The 22288-nt window shown below is 33.1% G+C and overlaps 2 protein-coding genes across 2 annotated transcripts; both read right to left on the bottom strand.

Annotated features, from left to right (window-relative positions):
* Positions 1-9026: 9026 nt before the first annotated feature.
* Positions 9027-11190, bottom strand: LOC125057827 (lymphocyte antigen 75-like). Its single transcript, XM_047661741.1, has 6 exons — positions 11051-11190; positions 10678-10791; positions 10194-10334; positions 9813-10007; positions 9478-9732; positions 9027-9262 (listed from the first exon to the last, which is right to left on the bottom strand). Exons 1-6 carry the CDS (start codon positions 11103-11105, stop codon positions 9081-9083), a joined length of 942 nt encoding a protein of 313 aa, XP_047517697.1. The 5' UTR covers positions 11106-11190; the 3' UTR covers positions 9027-9080.
* A 2883-nt stretch (positions 11191-14073) lies between these two features.
* Positions 14074-16236, bottom strand: LOC125057826 (C-type mannose receptor 2-like). Its single transcript, XM_047661740.1, has 6 exons — positions 16109-16236; positions 15752-15865; positions 15250-15390; positions 14825-15019; positions 14482-14736; positions 14074-14308 (listed from the first exon to the last, which is right to left on the bottom strand). Exons 1-6 carry the CDS (start codon positions 16161-16163, stop codon positions 14127-14129), a joined length of 942 nt encoding a protein of 313 aa, XP_047517696.1. The 5' UTR covers positions 16164-16236; the 3' UTR covers positions 14074-14126.
* Between the last annotated feature and the right edge of the window lie 6052 nt (positions 16237-22288).

Raw genomic sequence — 22288 nt, 5'->3', positions numbered from 1 at the left:
TTAGTTTGGGAACAAAGAGAGGTTAGTCTGATACTGATACCTTGCCTCACAATAGTTCACAAAAACGCACAATACACTCACTATCAAGTTATAAATTGAGGACGAAACTATTAACAAAAAAGTTTAAATAAAAATAAAAATGCGTTTATCATAACCCGAGTAAATCTCAATAATGACTACTAAAATAAATGTGACGATCCGCCCAGTAAAAATATTTTAGTTCACCCTCATCTAATTTTATTAAACTAAAATTATGTGTTTCGAACAATAACACTTAATTTACATCCATATAACCAGTCGTTACCCATTTACAGCGATATTAATAGTAATAATCTTTATAACGCAAAACAACGTTTGCCAGTTAAATATGACGAAATCAAGTTTTTGTTTTTTTTTTAAATTTGCATAAAGAGAAGATGTTTAGGAAAATTGTTGAATAAACATGTACCAGGAGTACGAGGTCGTTTGAACCTCGTTTACATTATATGAGACTTGACAACTGCGTCATAAATGTAGGTTTTATAGCTTGATTAACGTGCTAAATAAATAACAGAAACGTCGCGAAGTACCGCCATTTCTCAAACGAGAGCATGACGATTTACGTCAAAATATACTCTAATTTAATATAGAGTTTCTTCAGCAATTGGATTTTTAAAAGATTTATTAAAAAATAGTAAATACATCAACATTGATTTTTAATTAATGGAATATTAAATTGTGTATGTTGAAAGTGACATTGCCATAACTTATTATATACATTCAGATGCGTTAATATTTAAGAGACTTTATTAGCATTCTCTTTATGGATCGCAGCCACAGATTTGTTTTATTAATAATTGTTTTTAAAATCTTATCTAAAGGCTTATTGTCTAAGAAATCAAGGTTTTTTTAGGGCTGATATAATGACTTGGTTTATTTATCATATTATCGAATATGTTTTCAAATATACTTTACATAGGAATATTAAAATGTCCCATATAGTTCTTATTAAAACCTGCATTAAGATACTACACTCCAATTAAGTTTATCCTTTTTTAAGATTTATGTGTTTTGCGTCTTTTTATTATTTTCCTATGCTTAACTATAGTTAAATTGGTACCCAATATTATGGTCCCCATATACTTAGATGCAACCAAACACAAACAATAACCATTGTATTACAGCCATCAGCGGTAGTTGTCAAGAACGAGGAATGTCTCAATGCTTACCATCCAGTAAATTATACTATTTAAGAGCAAGCTTTTAAGCTATTTGACAACAACTTTATTTTTATATGCAAAATTTCATTACCATTTTTAAGTGTTACATATTTATTGAATAGTATAATTTATTTGTTATTAGTATCTAAAAATATTGTATTAATAATAAAATTAATAATCTATTATTCATTTATTGACTTCAAGTATGCTTAAAAACAATGTAATATTTAATGAAACTTAACTGCCAGTCATACTATCAATTTATGGAGTAACCATGTAAATCATATTGCTGCAGACATTTGATATAAATAAGCCTTGTCGTTTTATACAGCCTAAGAAAATAACAATATAATACGTTGCACATTTCATTTTATGATAAAATTAAACTCTACTACACACTATCTACACACTATTTAAGTAACTCAAACTGTAATATTAACTTTGTTAAGAGTAGTATAACTAAAATATAATAAAACAAAATTATACCCCAGCCTTATATAGAGCTAATTCATAACATCTACCTTTTATTTGTACATAAATACATTCATTAGATTATAAAAAGCAATAGGTCTGAAAGATAAAACAAAAAACTTAATAAGGACATAATAATGTTATTTCATACATAAAATGTAGAAGGATGTTTGTATATTTTTATAATATAAATATTTATAAAATATACAAACGTAAATTGGGTTTTGAAATAGTTCTCACCGATGTTATTTTTTCGAGTTCACATTGAAGTATCATTTGTAGTACTTTTGAGGCGAGGTAGAGGTGAACCGCGTACGATGATATCATATTATTATTATGATGAGATTTTTTTCATTTAGGTTCTGTGTTTTAAATTAGCCTTTAAGTTATTAGACCAGTGCAGATAGCCTTTAAAATAAATAAAAAGTGAAAAAAATTACAGTAGGATGAAACCCATTAGAAAAGGAGGGGAATATGATCAAAATGAAAGGAAAAATAAATTACGGTCGATCTGAGGTCGGGAAGGGGTATCGGTAAAGGTATCACTAAGGTCACTCAGGTATATATAAGTTATCTTAAAATAGTAATAAATAGGCATCTAATTATAATTTAAAGAAGATTCATAGAGAAGTAGGGAAGGGGAGGACGGGTCTGGGCGTTACTGCATACGATTTTTTGCATTTTCTGAGAAGATTTACTATGGTAATATATATATATTTTTTTACCATAGGAAAGTAGAGATTTCAACGCACTGAAAGCTCATCAACTTTTTGAAAAAAGCTGAAATTTTGACGTCAGAATTTTCGATTGAAAATTAGGGTGTTTTTTCGATATTAATTCAAAATAAGGTGAAGAAATAAATTTTTTTAATCAAATAAATTACAGTATATTTGGGACATAATAAGGTAAGTTTTCACCAAATTTCGTAGAAAAAAAATTTTTTTTGAAAAAGATATAAATAAAAAACAAAAAACTTGGTTTTTTGAATTTTTCACCTAAATTTTGAGGTTATGTGAAAAAAGTCCATAGGACTTGTAGTTTTGCCGGAAATCGAGATAAACCGTTTTTTACCCTTAAAACTCCCCCTCCCCCCCATCCCCTTCCCGACCTCAGATCGACCGTAATTTATTTTTCCTTTCATTTTGATCATATTCCCCTGCTTTTCTAATGGGTTTCATCCTGCTGTAATTTTTTTTGGTTTCAAAAATTATCGGCACTGGTCTATATTGTCTACACGGTCATTTTATGTTTAATAATGGTCGAATTTTATCGAATTATTTATATAACCAATTGAAACATTGACGCTCCACAGTTAGCCGACGCAAGAAACCTGTTCTTGACGAGAATTCTCAATCGAATACAGAATGTATTCCTATATTCGTATAAGAATTAAATGAAGATGTTGTCTGATTAGCATAATGTTTGTTATGCATAATTGTTTGATTTATATAATAATTTTTAAATTCAATTTAATATTGTTTCTTGTAATATTATTAAGAAATGCATCTGTTAGTGAGTTTATTTAATTTGGAATAAGATAGTCTAATGTTTCTTTCCCACATTAGAAATAGAAATTAGATTTTTAAGCTTTTTTAAAAACAATAGAAATCAGTTTTTTAAGCTTTTTTTGCTACTATTTTTGTAAATTGGTCGTACTATACTTGTTTTATTAGGATATTGTCCAGTATACATGCTCGTGTTAATTAGATTAGCTATGATTTAAGAGGGTTAATGAAACAGCCTGCTGGGTGGCTACTGGACTTGTAAATGTAAATCGCTCAATACACTATGTTTACTAGTCCTATTTAGCTGAGGCACAAGACAGGACCTCTGTAAACAAAGTCAGGGTAATTGAATTGTTGAAACGTATAGGGTTGTTGGTCCTTGTCGAACATACACAATATGTTCATAGTGTAGTTGTTACCGTAACTTACTAGTCAAGTTTTGGGCAGATCAACGAGAAGTCTAAGCTTGTCTAATTACAATTTGTACCATAAAGTTATTTCGTCTGACCTGCAAAGTTGGTTATTGGCACCAGGGTGAATATTGCGAAGTCATTTCTAACAGCTTATTTTGATAAAAGGGAAACAAGATTGACTCTATGTTGACTGAGAAAAAAATTATTTGCTTTGATTTACCGGAACTTTAACTATGCCTTAAAAAGGAGTAAATGTAGGTTACAGTTAGTACGAAGTAAGAATGTGCCTTGATTGCCCGCTGCTTTGAATAATTAAATTAAGACCTTTTTGGATGACATCCTTTAAGTGTTCGTAGTTATAATCTAATAAAAGTATGTTAATAATAATAATAAATTAATAATAATTATAATAATTAATTATAATTAATTAATTAATTATTAATTAATTATATAATAATTATATTCTAATAATCTAAAAAAAAAAAGTTGTCAAAGTGACAACATGAAAAATATATTTATGAGAATTTAGAAATAAAAATTGATTAAATTAAATGGAATATGATGCAAAATGATGATATTTAATGCGTAAAAAATGGAAATAAACAAAATCAATAAAAAATTAAATTACGTAAAGTCTAAGAAACGGACAATTTAATAGTGGTCAGACGAAATTTGCTTCTTCCTAAACCTGAACACTTTTTTCTCAGTGCTCTTGCTTGTGCTCTTTATGCTTTTGCTTGTGCTCCTGCTTTTGCTTGTGTTGTGCTCCTGCTGATGCCTGTGTGTTTATTTTATTTTCTTATTTTCTTTGTATATTTATATATTATTGTCATGTATTTAAGTTAATTTAAGGTTATTTAAGTTTTTTTTTTTGTTGACTTATTTTAAGAGTACTAATTTTGTATTTTTCATAAACGCGGAGTGGAGTGTACATATGGAAAATTTGACCTGTGACCTATGTAAAAAAAGTTTTAATACAATCCGGGGCTTAAAAATACACAAAACAAAGATACACAGAGACACTATACAAAATTCACAACTTTCTTTTAATAACAGCACAGATAGACAATCAACACCAGACCACATAAAACTTCAAACTTTACTTTCGAATTTAAAAAAAACATGTCCAGTTGTTAAACGCATACCTCGAGGTGCCCGGATCTCCATCGCCTCTTTATTAGAATCATATATTACACAATGCATAACAGAAAACAGTACAGACTCATGGGAGAAACTATTTACTTTTCCGTATAGTTTCTTGCATGTACAGTCCAGTGATAACCTTTCGCTAACTCAAAAACTTAAAAACAATTGTAATGATCCCACATGTATAAATCCATTTTTAATTCCGGCTATTAGAACCTTTCGAAAAAGACCAAAATGTGTCTCAAAAATAGTTGAACAAAAAATTAACGATGGAGATCTAAAGGGGGCCGCCAGACTTCTTTTTTCAAATGATGTACTGGCCCCTGACACCCCGGATACACTTGCAGCTCTTACGTCAAAGCACCCCAGTGCTCCAGACACACCTTTTTTTTTAGACCCTCCCACAGACGTCCAGGCCTGCCTTCAAATTCAGTCTACGGATGAAATTCTAAACGCTATAAATTCGTTTAAACCAGGATCAGCTGCAGGCTTGGATGGGCTGTCACCCCAACATCTTAAAGATTTAACTTCATTCAGTGTTGGTGATACAGGTGTTCGGCTTTTAGAAGCTCTTAAAAAACTCGTTAATAAAATGCTTTGCGGGGAGATAAACCAAGCTATTGCTCCTATTTTATATGGGGCAAACTTGGTGGCTCTTACCAAAAAAGATGGTGGGGTGAGGCCAATTGCTGTAGGTAGCACTTTTCGCAGATTAACCTCGAAAATTGCAGTAAAACATATAATTAGTAAATTGAACAAAATTTTTGAACCAACACAACTTGGCTTTGGCACTAAAGGCGGCTGTGAAGCTGCTATACACGCTTTGCGCACTCTTTTTTCTAACGAAAAATTTGATGTGTTGTTGAAAGTTGACGTCAAGAATGCATTTAATTCAATCAGCAGGGACACCTTGCTGACTAAGTCTTTTGAAAACATTCCAGAAATATATAACTATCTTTTACAGTGTTACTCAGAGCCATCAAAATTAACATACAAGAGTTACGAACTCTCTTCAGAAGTTGGTTGTCAACAAGGTGATCCTCTTGGGCCGGCTATTTTTAGTCTCGCAATAAATTCTTGCATACAAAATTTAAAATCAAATTTTAACGTCTGGTATCTTGACGATGGTACTCTAGGAGGTAACGCAGATGTAGTACTTTCAGATCTATCTAAGATAATATCAGATTTTAGTTCAATGGGTCTAACTTTAAATTTTGATAAATGTGAAATATATCTCCATGGTGAGAATATGGACACCGACCATACAATAAAAAAAATTAATACCTTAGCCCCAAATATAAAAATAAAAAATAAAAAATCGCTGTACCTCTTAGGAGCACCGATTTTCAAAGAAGGTTTTGAAGAATACATTAACTCGACAATATCAAAATTTAAAGATCTTTCTCACCGTCTTCTGGATATTACAGCACACTCAGCTTTGTTCATTTTAAAATTCTGCCTTTTTGTTCCGAAATTAACTTACGTACTTCGCTGTAGCCCTCTATGGAATCATTCGGTTTTTTTAAGGGATTTGGATAATCTTTTAAAAACTTCTTTGGAATCTATTTTAAATGTTCGTTTTGATACACCTTCTTGGAATCAAGCATCGCTTCCTGTTCGCTTCGGCGGATTAGGAGTACGCAAGATAACAAGTGTAGCTCTTCCAGCGTTTCTCTCATCTGCTCACAAATCTAGCAGTCTGGTAGGTAAAATCCTTAGATCTTTTTCTACAAACTACGAGATTGCGGATTTGACAGATGCAAGAAACGTGTGGATAGCATCCAACCCAGGCTTGAGTTTGCCTTCTGGCGTCAACTTTCAAAGGAGCTGGGATGATCCTCTTTGCAAAAGTGAATTCAAAAAGTTATTAGGTCACATTCCAATAACAGACCGTGCAAGGTTGATGGCTGTGGGGTCTAGGGAAGCTGGGCATTGGCTTAATGCTTATCCTTCGCCAAACACTGGCACCCTTTTAGACCCTGAATCACTTCGAATTGCCATCAGCCTCCGCTTAGGAGTGCCCATATGTACTCCCCATAAGTGTCCCTGTGGTTTTGAAGTAAGTAGCCTTGGACACCATGGCCTACACTGCCAAAAGAGTGCAGGTCGTTTTTCTCGCCATGCCGCGCTAAACGACATTATACGCCGCTCTCTTGCCTCCGTCAATGTTCCAGCAATTTTGGAGCCAACAGGCATCGCAAGAGACGATGGCAAGCGGCCAGATGGAATGTCTTTGATCCCTTGGAAAATGGGACGGGCTTTAGTATGGGATGCTACCTGTGTAGACACCTTTGCCCCGTCTCATCTCCTTCGGACAAGCCAAAAAGCTGGCGCGGCCGGAGTCTTTCCTCCAACTTCAATTTTGTTCCCTTTGGAGTAGAGACTCTTGGGCCGTGGGGTTCAAGTGCACAGGCGCTTATTAAAGATTTAAGTTGGCGCCTGGTAGATAGTACCGGTGACCGCAGAGCTGGCACTTTCCTGGCTCAAAGAATAAGTCTCGCAATACAGCGAGGAAATGTTGCCAGCGTTAAAGGTACACTGCCACAGGGACCAAACTTTTTAAATTTGTTTTAATTTTAATTTTATTTATTTTTAATTATTTTTATTATTACTTTATAGGTTAAGAAAATTGTAAATACTGTATTTGTGTATGCCGTAGAATAAATAGAATTTAATAATATAATTAATTATGATTATAGACTAGTAGCGCTACAACCTATGTCAATTTGTTAACCGAGTAGATGCTCTAACGGCTTTTAATTTATGATTATAACTGAAATAAAAGTATGTTATTTCCATACATGACACGCAATCATTAATGTATATTGAAGCCTGATTTTAGTTTGGGCACAAGGCCGTGTTTTAACTTTATGGCATACATGTGAAAATATTGCCGAGGCGAGTACCTGTAGTTGACTCATTTATAAAACTAAAGCAAACAAACACAAAATTTACACTTCGAAATTCGAATGGTAAATCTTCGCATTCGGATTCTAATGTCGGTTACACAGTCATAAAATACACAATTTTATTTTATTTAAAATTACTTATTAATATTTAATGGTGCGTAGTATATTAGTATTAACCACGCCGAAAGAGTAGCCCTATACCAAAGGGAGCCCTTTAGGATTAATGAAGCCCCATCTCGTGCCATTATTTACAATTGGTTTAACGAGGTTAAGCGTGGACGTAGCAATCTCAATGATGTTCCGCGTGAGGGACGTCATTTAACAGCGACTACTGAAGATAACAGTGCGGCGCATGAAAGAGGAAGATAAGAGAGTGACTTATCAGCAGAAACGTGCAAGCCTAGGCATTGGTATGAGTTCAAAAAATATTACACGAACATTTAGGCGTCAGGAAGCTTTGTACCAGATGGATTCCCCATACTTTAACATAAGACCAGAAACACCTTCGCATGGACTGGTGTCGCCAAATGTTAGATATGTCAAGATGAGTCATCCGCCATACAGTCCTGACCTGGCGCCATGCGACTTTCAATTATTCCTAAGAACTAAAGATAAAATTCGGGGTATTCGCTTTATGAGCCCTGAAGATACGGTGAAAGCATACGAAAAGGCCATAGAAGAGACCCATAAGGAAGAATGGGCCTACTACTCAATGGTTCCATCGAATACGACGATGTGAGAGAGGAACGGAGATTACTTCGAAAAACAATTAAAGTATTGGCAACTTTCGATATTAAGCCGTTTTTCATTTTCTAAACATTTTCAGTGTTACCTAGGTATTAGTTGTTTTTAAATAAAATCATAAAGTAGCATCTGTTTTTTTGACATTTACTACGCGGTTTAATTTTAAATTTCATAGGATCTTTTTTTTTAAATTGAATAATTACATATTATATATTCATACTAATTAATTGAGAAAGTGTGAAGTTTGGTTTTTATTTTACTCGTGGTCCTTATAATATAATATCGAGCGATGGCGCTAAGTAGTGATCTCGTCGAATTTCGCGTGGCCGTGGCTCATGTCACGGACGGTACAGTGTTTAGAGGACAAAAAATGAAGTAAACGCCAATTGTTTAATTTTATAAATAATTAATGGTTTTAAGGAATTGCTTATTACCTACTTATATCATCTTATTCTCCTTAAAGACAACTATAAAAAACATTAAAAATGGTAGTAAACGTGATGGCTATACGATTTATATTAAAAATATTCCATTTAAATTTACGCAGGGAAAACGCGCGAGGTAATTTTTATTCAAGCAATACCAAGCCAAATTAAGTATACGTTTGGTTATTAAAAGCTAGTAATAATACGGATTATGTAATTAAATATATCTTTTAATGACTGAAAATACATTATAATTTCTGTAAAACTATTATTCATTTTCGTCCAACAGGCTATCTACCGACTTTTCGCATATGAAAGCCAGCCTGGCACTGCACCTGGAGTCATCTAATTTGCCTGACCTGAAGAATCCTCCGCAGGATTGCCCTCCTCCGTGCTGGTCTGGCTGGTTAACATCGAAAGTGTTGAAGCCTGCTTTTTCTATTGTTTGGCCTGTAAAAATTTCAAAAACTTTAGTTTGTTTTGAGGGATGCGTCTTAATTAGTTAAATTAATTTTGTAGTTGTATTCTTCAATCAAAAGCTAACGCACCATTAGATAATAATTATATATATACCTTTAACGACTACCAATACATCCTATATTTTTTTGGCAAATATAATACTAAAAACAACGAAATCTTTTTGTATTGCTCTCAAATAAACATACCATCTATAGTGGTCCAGACATTTTGCTCGCCCCAGTCATGGAAACCCACGAAAGCTATAAACTTGACATGGGTAAAACGTATTGCAGTATCTGAATATTTTGCGAACAGATTCTTCAAGATTTCAGCTTCAGCATCACTATTGATAATTGCCAGATAGCCACCCTCTGCGGTACATGTCATGAAAGCGCGGGTCCAGTTACGTGCTATGACGTGGAACTTGTAGCAGCTGCCAGTCCGAGGGTCCAGGTGATAATCTTAAATAAGAACAATTTGAAGTTGTTTTAAATTTCTTGGTCATAAGAATATGTTTTCGAGGCTTGGGATTCCTTTTTACCCCTATCGACAGTGCCGCATTCAGTTAACACCTCGTTCTTAGACTTCTTTCTGTAGCAGACGTAGGGGAACACTTCGTTGCAGTTGACATCAGCGATCGTTGCATTGGAATGCATCACAATACAGGTTTCATTATTGTTTTCGTTATCAGGCTCGAGAGGCATCCATTGTAGCGACATTTTCGTTAACGGAATACCTGTAGGCAAACAACGTTTTTTTACCAACCTTTCTATGGAATGTGTATATGAATACGTTTAATTTAAAGTAATAAGTAAATACAATTCCGTTAAAAATTCTATTTCAGATAATTATGAAAATTCACATCAAAACCAAAGTTTGTTCCAAAAATCTGCATTTAGAAATGATTGATAATGCGTCTCACCTTCTATAGAGTGAAAATCTCCCTTCGAGAAGGTCGCATGGATGCCCGTGAAGATTCCTGTGCGTTCAGCAAGAGTATTCTTCAACGTATTCTTTAGTACTGTCGCGAATTTGAGATTTTGGGGTGAGGCTAAATTGGCCCCTAAAAATATTATTTATTATTTATTTTCTGGTCAAAATATTGATATTGTATGAATTAATAGTTTATACAAATATTAAGTAAACGCCTTGAAATTTCGCCTCGTTTACCTAATACAGCTACAATAATTATCTCTAAATCTAAGATGGAAAGTCTGATTCATTGTACCTAACATAACACAAACATAACAAAAGGTTGTGTAATTGGGACATCAAATTATCTGAATGAAAATGCTACTGGATTTTAACACACAAGTGTGTATATGTCACATCATTGTTTTAACTATAAAAGCTAAATTTGGGGCAAATAGAATAATATTATTCCTCATGGATTTAGGGAAGTATACCTTCAAGATGACATCTCAGCCTTGCGTCCGCCCAGATGGCCGGCACTTGGTGCAGTTTGATCCAACCTTGGATATCCTGGTTATATTTGTAATCGTAGCGAAATTGACGAGACTCTGACAGTGAATATTTTAAAGGTTTATTTTAATCCTATTATTAACCATTACTTATGTGATCATTAAACATAGTTTAAAGAAATTTCATGCAGTACATAATATAATCACACCGCTTTGCCAGTGGTGTTGAGTTACTAAAAATTAAGAATTATTTCCATTCTTATTAAAAATATTTTTGAGTATTATTATACAATCTATAATAGTCTAAATTATCAGCAATGATGCAATTATTGAGTAGAAAATATGAATAAATACTTACCGACGAGGCTAAGTGCTAACACCAGGAAAAAACAGAGCGAAAAGCTCAGCTCCATAATTGCTTGCACGAGTTAATAGTCGATAGGGAAGTGATTAAATTATTTTTAATTTTGTTATTACAGTTGTTTGGTTTATCTGTTGAGTGGGTGTGGGATACGATAGGAAATGACAATATTATAATAATATATGTGACATTGACTATATTTTGATTAATTCCTGGTTCTGATTACTGCGCAGCGGAAACACTGAAACTGTTAAATTATTAAGGATTTGTCTTTTTAACTTGTAACAACTTTGATGTTATTTAATTTTCTTTATATGGCAACATTAGCAATTAATTATTAGATGATATTGTGCATCGAGTTCTGAAGTAGTAAAAATCTTTATTAGGAAGTACGGGCTAGTAGCCATTTTATGTTAAAATAGTATAATGTTTAGCTATTTGAAAATGACGTTTCCAACGTGTTTTTCTTAAATTATGCCATAAAAACCGTAAATAACTAACTAGTCTGGCTATAAAAACTTTTCTTTTTTTTCAACTTTTTAATTATTTTGAATTTTAACACGTCTAAAAACTTCTTTTATCACTAGAAATGAAGATTCTAGCACTCTGTCGCTGTTGTTTTTTAACAGCACAATAGAAGAGGTGAAATTTGTGAAATATGCAGGGTCGTATCACAAGCATTGCGTAACAATGGGTTCTGATACAATAGATTTGTACTAAATGTAAGGAACAAAATAAAAAAAATGTCTGATCAGCCAAAAAGTCAGCACTCGCCGAAATCCCACGATAGTAGTAAAGATGATTTTGGATTGCTAAGGGATGAATTATCTCAATTTCGCCAGGATTTCTGGATACAGTGTAAAGTCTTTATAACGTCACTTGTTATAACAAAAATCTCTCTCAAAAATGTGTTGAATTTGTTTGGTTTAACACAAAACCCATACATTCATGTACCTACTCTTTATAACGCAACAGCCATTCTCTTTTACGACGAAATATTTTCATATTTAGACATCAACAAAATACTTAAGTGTAATTGTTTTCTTGTTTTTTATTATTTTGAAGGAAATAATTCAAGAATGACGAAAAATATATAATCTGACGGTTTCCACAAGCCGAAGTCTGAAAAATTCATCGATAAAGTTTAATACGTGCGGCTGCGTAATGCCTATATTTGTTTAAAAATATTGACTATAAGTAATATTGACATAAAGTGTGTATTTTGTGGTGAAACTACTTTGCTATCTATTCGTTAGATTTGAGTATAGTGTTATCGACACATAGTTCGATGTCTTGATTGCGATCTTTGACTCTTCCAGTTTCACTATCAATTATCTTCCAAGTCATTTTAGTTTTGTTGGTACTATTTACAATCTTGTTTTTGATATTTAAGGACTTGGCCGGGTTTCAAACTTTCTTAAATAATTTCGAACATAAAGAGTAAATTCTTCATTTTTTCAGCGTAAAGTTCATACAACCGTTGTCTACTTTTATAAATTCCCGCTGTCGCCCAATCACAAAACGATTAACACTGCGAATGAGAGATTTTCTTTGGGGTAAAGATGGTGTTGAACTCCTTATTAATACAATAATTTAGTTTGTTGTATTTTAACGGTAGTACCTACCGGTAATAAAGGTAGGTGTTTACCTATATTATGTCTAAATGTGTAGTAGTGTATGTGTAGCTTATATTCCAATAGTTCGAAAAATGACTTTATGCTATTATTTAAAATAAATTCAAGATTTATGTACTAAATTTAAAGACGTCATTATAGTAGGCGATTTCAATATGTATCCATGTCCTGTTAATGTTAACTATTATGATGAAAGTTACTTTAATCACTGGCAGTGAGCTTGCGCCTTTTCCCAATACATGCTCTGTAGTGTCCTCTACGGCCGGGGCGGCGCAATCATATTCTAGTGGACAATAGAGTACTTTTATAAAGCAGATTATCATCTAGTATTGTCTTTTATTAACATAACCTTTACACATTTAAAGAAAAACACTTTTTAACCGGATTAAAGTTATGTATTATTATAAATTTACAATAATTTTACATAATTTTAAATTGAAGAATTGAATTCAAGATGCAGGTAAAGGTCAAGGTTTGGCGTTGCCAAACAGATTAAAGGCCTGTATAAAAGCCAAAGGTGGCAATTTTGAATAGTATATTTTTTTTTTTTCTGAGACTTTAATAAATATGTAGGTATACGTTTTAATATTACATTACTTCTTTAAAAAAATGCATTATCATGTGTAACATAACTTATGGCTGCACTAGGTATACAATACTCAATACTCAATAAAGCATGTTCCTGCGTTAAATCTAACCGTACAATCGTACATTGCCTATGTAAAATAAGTTCAATATCATGGTCATTTAAATGTTGAGGTACATGTTACTAGTGCTAGATTCAATCAAGCTTAATTAGAGAGTTTAAATAAAAAAAACAAGAACCAAGTTCGTAAAAAGCGTGTTAAATGTATTAAGTGTTAAGTAAATACAAGGGTATTTCTGTCAGCTCTTCATTCCCTCTCCGTTCCAAGCCGACCTTTTGGGCTCTCTTTCGCGTCAGGCTTCCGGCTACTCGACTTTGGTACCAAGCAAGGGCACCTACCGACCATTTCGCGGTGACGCGCGACCATCGTGAGATTAGAAGGACAAGACAGTGTTTTGGGGAACATAATATATAAATGAACTAAACACCAGCTTTTTTTGAATAACTTGTAAAATATACAATATTTCAGAAAATTGCTAGTAGCAGCTCAAAATTTAATTATGAATTTATTTCATCATCTAATTCTCCTTGAAGACTATAGACAACTATAAACAATATTGAAAATGGCAGTAAAGGTAATGGCTATGCGATTTATATTTACAGTAGAAAGATCCTGAACCTTTAAAAATATTCTATTTAAATGTACGCAGGGAAGACACGCGAGGTAAATCTTATTTAAGCAATACCAAGCCAACTTAACTATACGTTTGGTTATTAAAAGCTATTAATAATACGGATTATTTAATTATATATATGTTTTAATGAAAGAAAATACATTATAATTCCAGTAAAGTTATTCATTTTCGTCCAACAGGCTATCCACCGACTTTTCGCATATGAAAGCCATCCTGACATAGCACCAGGCGTCATCTAATTTTCCTGACCTGAACATCCCTCCGCAGAATTCTCCATTTGGGGCCTCGTCTGGCTGGTTAACATCGAAAGTGTTGAAGCCTGCGTTTTCAATTGATTGGCCTGTACAAATTTCAAAAACTTTAGTCTGTTTTGAAGGATGCGTCTTGTTAAATTAATTTTGCAGTTGTATTATTCAATCAAAAGCGACTACAAATACATTCAATGTACCATTCTTTGGCAAATGTAATACTAAAAAACAATACTTTTTTTGTATGGGTTTCTATTAAACATACCATGTATAGTGGTCCAGACATTTCGCTCGCCCCAGTCATGGAAACCCACGAAAGCGATATCCTTAGAATTGGTAAAACGTAATGCAGAATCTGGATATTTCGCGAACAGCTCCTTCAAGATGTCAGCTTCAGTATCACTGTTGATGATTGCCAGATAGGCACCCTCTGCGGCACATGTCATGAAAGCGCGGGTCCAGTTACGGGCTACGAAGTGGAACTTGTAGCAGCTGCCAGTCCGGGGGTCCAGATGATAATCTTAAGATAAGAACAAATTGAAGATATTTTAAATTTTTTGGTTGGTTATCATAAGAATATGTTTTCGAGTCTTAGGATTCCTGCTTACCCCTATCAACAGTGCCACATTCAGTTAACACCTCGTTCTGAGACTTTTTTCTGTAGCAGACGTAGGGGAACGCTTCGTTGCAATTGACATCAGCGATTGTCCCATTGGAATGCATCACAATACAGTTTTCATTCTTGTTTTCGTTATCAGGCTCGAAAGGCATCCATTGTAGCGGCATTTTTGTTATAGGAATACCTGTAAGTAAGCAACGTTTTTATTACCAACCCCACTTTGTTATAGAAACTGTATATGAATACGTTATATTTAAAGTAATATTTAAATACTATTCCATTAAAAATTCTATTAAAGGTAATTATTGAAATTCACATCAAAACCACAGTTTGTTCCAATAAATCTGCATTTAGATCTTCTGTTATGGTTTAGCAAAAAACAGCAAAGCTCATATGGTTGATAATGCTTCTCACCTTCTATAGAGTGAAAATCTCCGTTCGAGAATGTCGCATGGATGCCCGTGAAGATTCCTGTGCGTTCAGCATGAGTGTTCTTCAACGTATTCCTTAGTACTGTCGCGAATTTGAGATTTTGGGGTGAGGCTAAATTGGCACCTAAAATTTATTTTATTATTTATTTTCTGGTCAATAGGTTGATATTGTATGAATTAATAATTTATACAAATATTAAGTAAACGCCTTGAAATTTCGCCTCGCTTACATAATACAGCTACAATAATTATCTCTAAATCTAAGATGGAAAGTCTGATTGATTGTGCCGACAAAGGTATTCATTGTACCTAACATAACACATACATAACAAAAGTTTGTCTAATTGGCACATCCAATGATCTAAATGGAAATGCTACTATACTGCAAAGAATTTTAACACACAAGTGTGTATTAGGAGGCATAATGATTTCAACTTAAATTGAGGCAAGTGGAATATCTCCTCCTGCTATAACTTAAATTATACCTTCAAGATGACATCTCAGCCTTGCGTCCTCCCAGGTGGAGGGGACTTGGTGCAGTTTGATCCAACTTTGGATATCTTGGTTAAACTTGTAATCGTAGCGAAATTGACGAGACTCTGTCGGTAAATATTAAAGGACCAAATTATTAACTATTACTTATGTGACCATTAAACATAGTTTAAAGAAATTTCATGCAGTAGATAACAACACACCTCTTTGCCAGTGGTGTTGAGTTACTAGAAATAAGGAATTATTTCCATTCTAATTAAAATCCCTTTGATTATTGTATACGTTCTATAATAGTATAAATTATCAGTAATGATGCAATTATTGTGGAGAAAATATGAATTAATACTTACCGACTAGGCTGATTGCTAATACCAGGAAAAAACAGGACGAAAAGATTAGCTCCATGATCGCTTGCGCGAGCAGTCAAAAGGGAAGTGATAACATTATTTTTAATTTTGTAATTTTAATTGTTTATCTGTTGAGTGGGTGAGGGATACGATAGGAAATATCAATATCCTTAAACTCCATATACTTATGTAACATTGACTATTATGTACCATAAATAACATCAGGTGATTTTACTGCCTTTTTGCCCCCTGTTATATAAAAAAAAACCTTGTAATCAGAAAAAGCTATATTCCCATTCCTTCAAACCTCCAAGCCAGAAACAATTGGCTCGAACGATTTGTTTGAATTTAGGCTTGAATTGTAAATCATTGTGTTGGATAGATTATTTATCGATTAACAAACGCGAGGCATACTTAGTTCTTACTATAAAACCCTAAACCATTTTAAATTAGATTTCTTTGTATTAATAGAAAATTCAATATGAAAAGATACCCTTTTCTCCAATAAGTCCACGCCAGGTATCCAAATCCCTTTAAGAATAAAACCATTGTTTAAGCTCTCTTTGGAAGGCTCGTAGTAATTGAATTGTATCCTTTTGGGTGAATCTATTTTACCCGCAGGGAGTTGTTTATGAATATAATCGCATTTGTTTAGGTCTCAACGCAGCTGAGATGAAAATCAATACAAAAATCGGTATAGAGCTAGTTATCGTTAGACTTTACATATTCATAGAGGATTGTTTTAATAATAATAACTGCTTTATTTTAGATTATGTCCATATGTTATGTGAGTTAGAAAGAGAGACAGTTTTTTATATTTTATTACTGGCTGGTGTGAGATGTTTTTGCTATGTAGTGCGTGATTCTTTATCCTATGTACGTTCGAAGCGCGGCTATGTAAAACCAACTGATTCTCATTTTATGTGAGAAATAAACCATAGCTCGTAAATAAAATTTACACTTTGTGAGAAAATCGGCATGTCTTAGTTCTGCTAACGCGTTCGTCAAGCACTAAGCCAATGACCGAAACATGCATTCAACCCAGGAAACCCTTTATGGCTAAATATGGGTTGTAGCTCTGCTTGATTTTTATTACGAGCTGATGTCGGTACTTCTGATAGAAACATATTTGATGTTCTGTTAAACAATATACAGATGTCACGACTTCGGAAAAATAAATTTGAATTAAAAGAATACACGGACCTGATTTAACATCATAACAACAACAAAAGTTCTCCACAAAGCGTGTTATTGTGAATAAAAAACGTTATTTCATTATTTACGTTAGTCGTACACTGGTACATTTTGCGTTTCATTAAACATCGGTTTATATGGTTTCCAAATATACGGCGAACTTTTACAATTGAAAACCACTTTGTTGTATGTTTTATCATAGTCATATGCATACTATGTTGTTTACTTATTTTTAAATAAATATTTTCAAATGAAACAGAAAGAACTTATGTGTAACTACGAACACGTTCCTAGAGAAGTAGAAGATTTTATATACAGTAATCAAACATATAACATTAAGCTAATCCACAATTGTATAAATACAATATATATGTTTATATAACATTGTGATTTAACCATTTTATGGATGAAATCTATGTCAAGTGACTAAATTGAGCGGTTTTACAGACCCAATAATTTTATATCTAAAACTCAGGTCGTACTATCCGACAAATTATTAGTGTATATTTCACTGGCCCTAGTATATAAGTTAGTTATTTAAATATGTTCGACGTCCTGGTGGACAGAAAAACTGTGTCCAGTTTGTGTTTCCACCACACCAACTTATTTTATATTTAAGGTCATGTATAAATATAAATAAATAAATTAAAAATATTTTCTAAGCGCGAGTTATAACATTAGTTAAGTTACATATATATATATTAGTTAATAATAATAAGCGTAAACCAAATGTTAGCAATCGTCATAGACTTGAAGCCAAAATGAGCTCTTTAGGTTTACCCACACACATAAATTGTAATACAACATTGTTGTTTCCGATGATGCCCAAAAACTTCGATTGTACTTGTATTGAAGTTTAGACTTAGATTTATGAAACCTTCGCTAAGCCAAGTTCAGCGTCGCCCCTACTCCGAATTTATGTTAGTTAAAAAGCTCATATTTTAAACGATTAAAGTTAGTGGCCACCCAGCTTCAAACAAAGTATTTCATTTAACATATTATATATGTATTTGAATATATCCATACAACAACCGCCACTGAATATAACTCGCGCAGTTAACATTTATTAAGATGTGTAGTAGTTGGCTCCTTGGTTCCAGTGCGGTGAGTTTGACTCTTTCATTTGAGGTTTCTAGCAGAGAAATCCTGAAAACTTTAGAAAATTAATAAATTATATAATAAGATTCCATTTGTGTATTGTTTTATAAATTACAATTTGAATGTTCTCCTTTGTTATGCTCCAACGCATATAATTTAGAATACAATCGTTAATCCACTTATAAAAATAGCAAATTGCTACTAATAAAGTGTTATGTATACCTAAGCTTAATTAAATTAATGTTTATGGATTCAATTTAATCGGCATTTAAAAGAGTTCGTAAAGTGTGAAAGGCGCAATCTCGGGAAACACCTGTTGGGGGTGGGGTTTTAAGTAAATGATACACCTTGTATGTACTACACGTCTGCTTTTACTTCTAAGTACCTTAGAAGCAAACATTACTAAGTAAGTATTATTCTAGGTTTAGGCTTATGTCTTATCTATATACACCTTGCCAATAAAATTACCTAATTACTTATTTTCCATCTCGTGGAAAATATTACGAATACCGTTTTTTTCAATTAGCTAAATTCTCTAACAATCGGTAAAAAAATATTAAATACTATTTAAAAAGTTGTAAGGGGGTTTATCTGTATGTTGAATTTAAAAAATAAATAATAGTTTAAAAGCGTGTTTTTTAGTTTTTTTAAACTATTATTTATTTTTTAGGTAATTTTTTTTTTGGATTATTGCATTGTCATCGATCTTTGACAGGTGCGCAAAGTTTGAATTAAATCTGTCCGTTAAAAGTGGGTCAAAATCGAGTCCGAAGGAGTCGGTTACATACATACATACATACAGGTGAAGCTAATATAAAGCGTGTAAAAACATTAAGTTGCACTGGTTCACAGATGTTTTAATAAAATTGAAGAATTAACAGTTACGTTAATTACGTGTGAAATATCGAAACCACCCGTCACAAGCAAGCAGAAAAGAAATATATAAAGATTGGATCTCTAAGGCTAATTGTAACTGTGATTTATAAAGATGACAAATAAATGTATGGGGTAGATTATTCTTTATAGATAAGTAGTTGGTGACTGAACTTTGAGTCTTAAAGATTCCGCTTTATTCACGATATTTTCCGTACCCATACGAATAAGTGCTAATTGCGTGAAAAACAGAAAAATGTAATTAGTGCAAGGAGTAAAAGCCAATGAAATGAATTTCCCGTAGATCATCAAACGTGACTGTTATCGAAAGGTGCTTTGCGATTTATGCTTTCTGTTATTTTATGATTCGCGCTCGGCAAGTATTAAACCAATAAATTATTTTTAAACATGGCTCCATACCGGGTGTATATCCCGGTGTAGATTGTGTGTGTCAACATAAAGATATTAAATCTAAATTAAATAAATAGACATAAGTGTGACTATGATGCGGTAAATACATTAAATATCCGTGTATATTATTATTACTTAAAATATATTTTTAATGTTCGCTCCAGACACCCCTTTTGGGTGTGGAGACTTGTCTGTAGCAGATACGGGCATAAAATATCGCCAAAGTTTTCTTCGCAGTTCCTGCACTTTGACTCGTCGGTTTCAGGGGCAGTTTAGGGGCCAGTAAGGGCAAAAGAAATCGCTATCAAAAAATAGTCACTTATACGTTAACTAATTTAGCCCCCTTTTTTATTTGTAAAGACACGAGAAAAAGGAGCAGTGTTGGCCTAGTGGTCGGCGTGTGATTTCATCCCTAAGTTCAATCCCCGGCACCAATAGATTTTCTTTCTATTTAACATTCACTCGAACCGTGAAGATAACCATCGTGAAAAAACCGGCTTGTCTTAGAGCTTGTCCAGAAAGGGCGAATTCTCCGCGATTCTCACGGGCGTATTACGCGCGACCGTTGCGTCCACAAGGTGCGTACCAACGCGCGAGCATTTGGGGAGGAATTAAGAAGGAGTTTTACTCAGTACGAAACATGGCGTTGAACGAAGCGGTCTCGTCGTGGTTGGCTTACCGTCGCTGGAAGAGACAAAAACGGAGGGAAAATAGGATGCATTTAGTACATCCAATTCTTAATGATAGAATGCCACAGAGTAGGTTTGAAACTTTGTATTCAAAATTAAGACAACATGCGAAGAAATTTTTTAACTACTTTCGTCGGACGTAGAATTCGCCTCAAAAAGCATGTGTCAGGAGGCTGTTCACGTACTTGCCTATTAGATAGTCAAATGATCATGAAACTGACACTGAAATCTTAATCCGATACCTAAAAAGGTTGTAGCGCCACTGATTTATTTTATTTTTTTTACAATAATTGATTAATTTAGCTAGGGAAACGTTTAGGTATTTAACGCCTATGGAAGGTTTGTTGAGGGTGTTAGAGTTATTTTATTGTATTCAGTGAACCTTAAGAACATTTTCAGAAAGCTTACCCTCGATCTGTTATTGGCTTATAACGCGCTATCGACCAATTCCTGAGTAGCGTGGTTTAACGTTGGAATCCCCTGAAAAATACAAGGAAAATTCTTTATCTGTGATCTGAAATTTGTAACAAGATTTTCGAGTATTAGGCTGAATAGGAATTGGTTAAATTGTTCCAGTCGAAGTAATCTTTATAATCATGACATTGCCACATAGAATATCCAATTACTTGTGGATTACTATGGATTAGTTTCCTTTTAAGAAGAAAAAATGCGTATTCAAAGTTAACGAAAATGGTTATAATTAAGAGATTTAATTCACTACAATTTTTTTATAGCTTTGTATTCATCAATGCAATATTTGTATCTTTTGACAGTTCGATTTTCCATACAATTTATGTAGTGGTACACAGGTATTCTATTTAAGATAAATAATCGTGTTTCTAGTCTAGTTTTAAATACTATATACGCGCTTCTCAAGTTTCTTTACGGTTACGAGCTATAATATGTTGCTTATTGTTCATGTTTAAGGCATCTGTACTTTTATTTAAAGGAACTATTCGAAATAGCAGTAACAAGGGCTGCCGATTCAAAAATATGGGTAGCTCTTGTTATTCTAAAAATATTTATAAGAGTGGATGACTCAACATGGTAATGTTACCGACGTCTGCATCTGGCGGGTAACGTATACGAATACCAATGCGCTAAGTCGATATGAGAAACCACAACCATCGTTTCTGTTAACGTAATATCTTGATTTCTGATATGTATAATAATATTTAAATTTCCAACAAATATACAGTGTTTACAATTTTCTTAAATTACATAGTAATAATAATATTCATTAAAAAGTTTGGTCCCTGTGGCGTTTATTTATTTCGTAAACCTACAGCTAACATAAATTATATATAATAACAAACAGTTACACTGAAAATATAGCCAAAGATGGAATACATAATACATTTTACTACAAAAAGGAACAAAAATTTACATTATCAAACAAACAAAAAATTATTCAATACATTCAACTAAGTAATACCTAATTTGGCTGTGTTGTGTGATGGTGTAAAAGTGAGGGTAAGTACGTGAAGGTGTGTATGTGGGGTATGCTCATGATGCAGGTGATTTTGCGCTATGTATATTCTTAACCTATTGCGATACTGATATACTTATTATTTTTCAATACATATTTAATATATATATATAATATATATATATATATATATATATATATTTCAATTAAGTTAACTAAAATCAATATTAAATGATCCAGAGAAAGTGCAATTTTCCATTACTTTTAACGAAATAGATACAAAGTAAAAAAAATACTGTTATCTATTAAATTCCTCAAAATGTGCATTTTACATTTTTCTATAACCTTTATACTCATATTTATCAAAACTTTGTCATTACAAACTAAAACAAGTGCTACAGTTATTGAAAGTTACCCCGTGTGTTAAGTTGGGTGGAGCTTGTTGGAGAGATGTTCAAATAAATTAAACTCTTTGTTTGAAGCTTAGTG

Source organism: Pieris napi, chromosome 17 (genome assembly GCF_905475465.1).
Source record: "Pieris napi chromosome 17, ilPieNapi1.2, whole genome shotgun sequence".
In the NCBI taxonomy this organism is placed as follows: Eukaryota; Metazoa; Arthropoda; class Insecta; order Lepidoptera; family Pieridae; genus Pieris; species Pieris napi.
Note: the sequence above shows the minus strand (reverse complement) of the source record. Positions and strands in the feature narration are given on the sequence as shown.

Coding starts and splice junctions, on each gene's coding strand:
- LOC125057826 (XM_047661740.1), bottom strand. CDS start 16,163: ATGGAGCTAATCTTTTCGTCCTGTTTTTTCCTGGTATTAGCAATCAGC. Junction 15,866..16,108: donor ATTAGCAATCAGCCTAGTCG/GTAAGTATTAAT, acceptor ATTTACCGACAG/AGTCTCGTCAATTTCGCTAC. Junction 15,391..15,751: donor GCTGAGATGTCATCTTGAAG/GTATAATTTAAG, acceptor AATAAATTTTAG/GTGCCAATTTAGCCTCACCC.
- LOC125057827 (XM_047661741.1), bottom strand. CDS start 11,105: ATGGAGCTGAGCTTTTCGCTCTGTTTTTTCCTGGTGTTAGCACTTAGC. Junction 10,008..10,193: donor AGATTTTCACTCTATAGAAG/GTGAGACGCATT, acceptor GTTTGCCTACAG/GTATTCCGTTAACGAAAATG. Junction 9,263..9,477: donor TGTCTGGACCACTATAGATG/GTATGTTTATTT, acceptor AAATTTTTACAG/GCCAAACAATAGAAAAAGCA.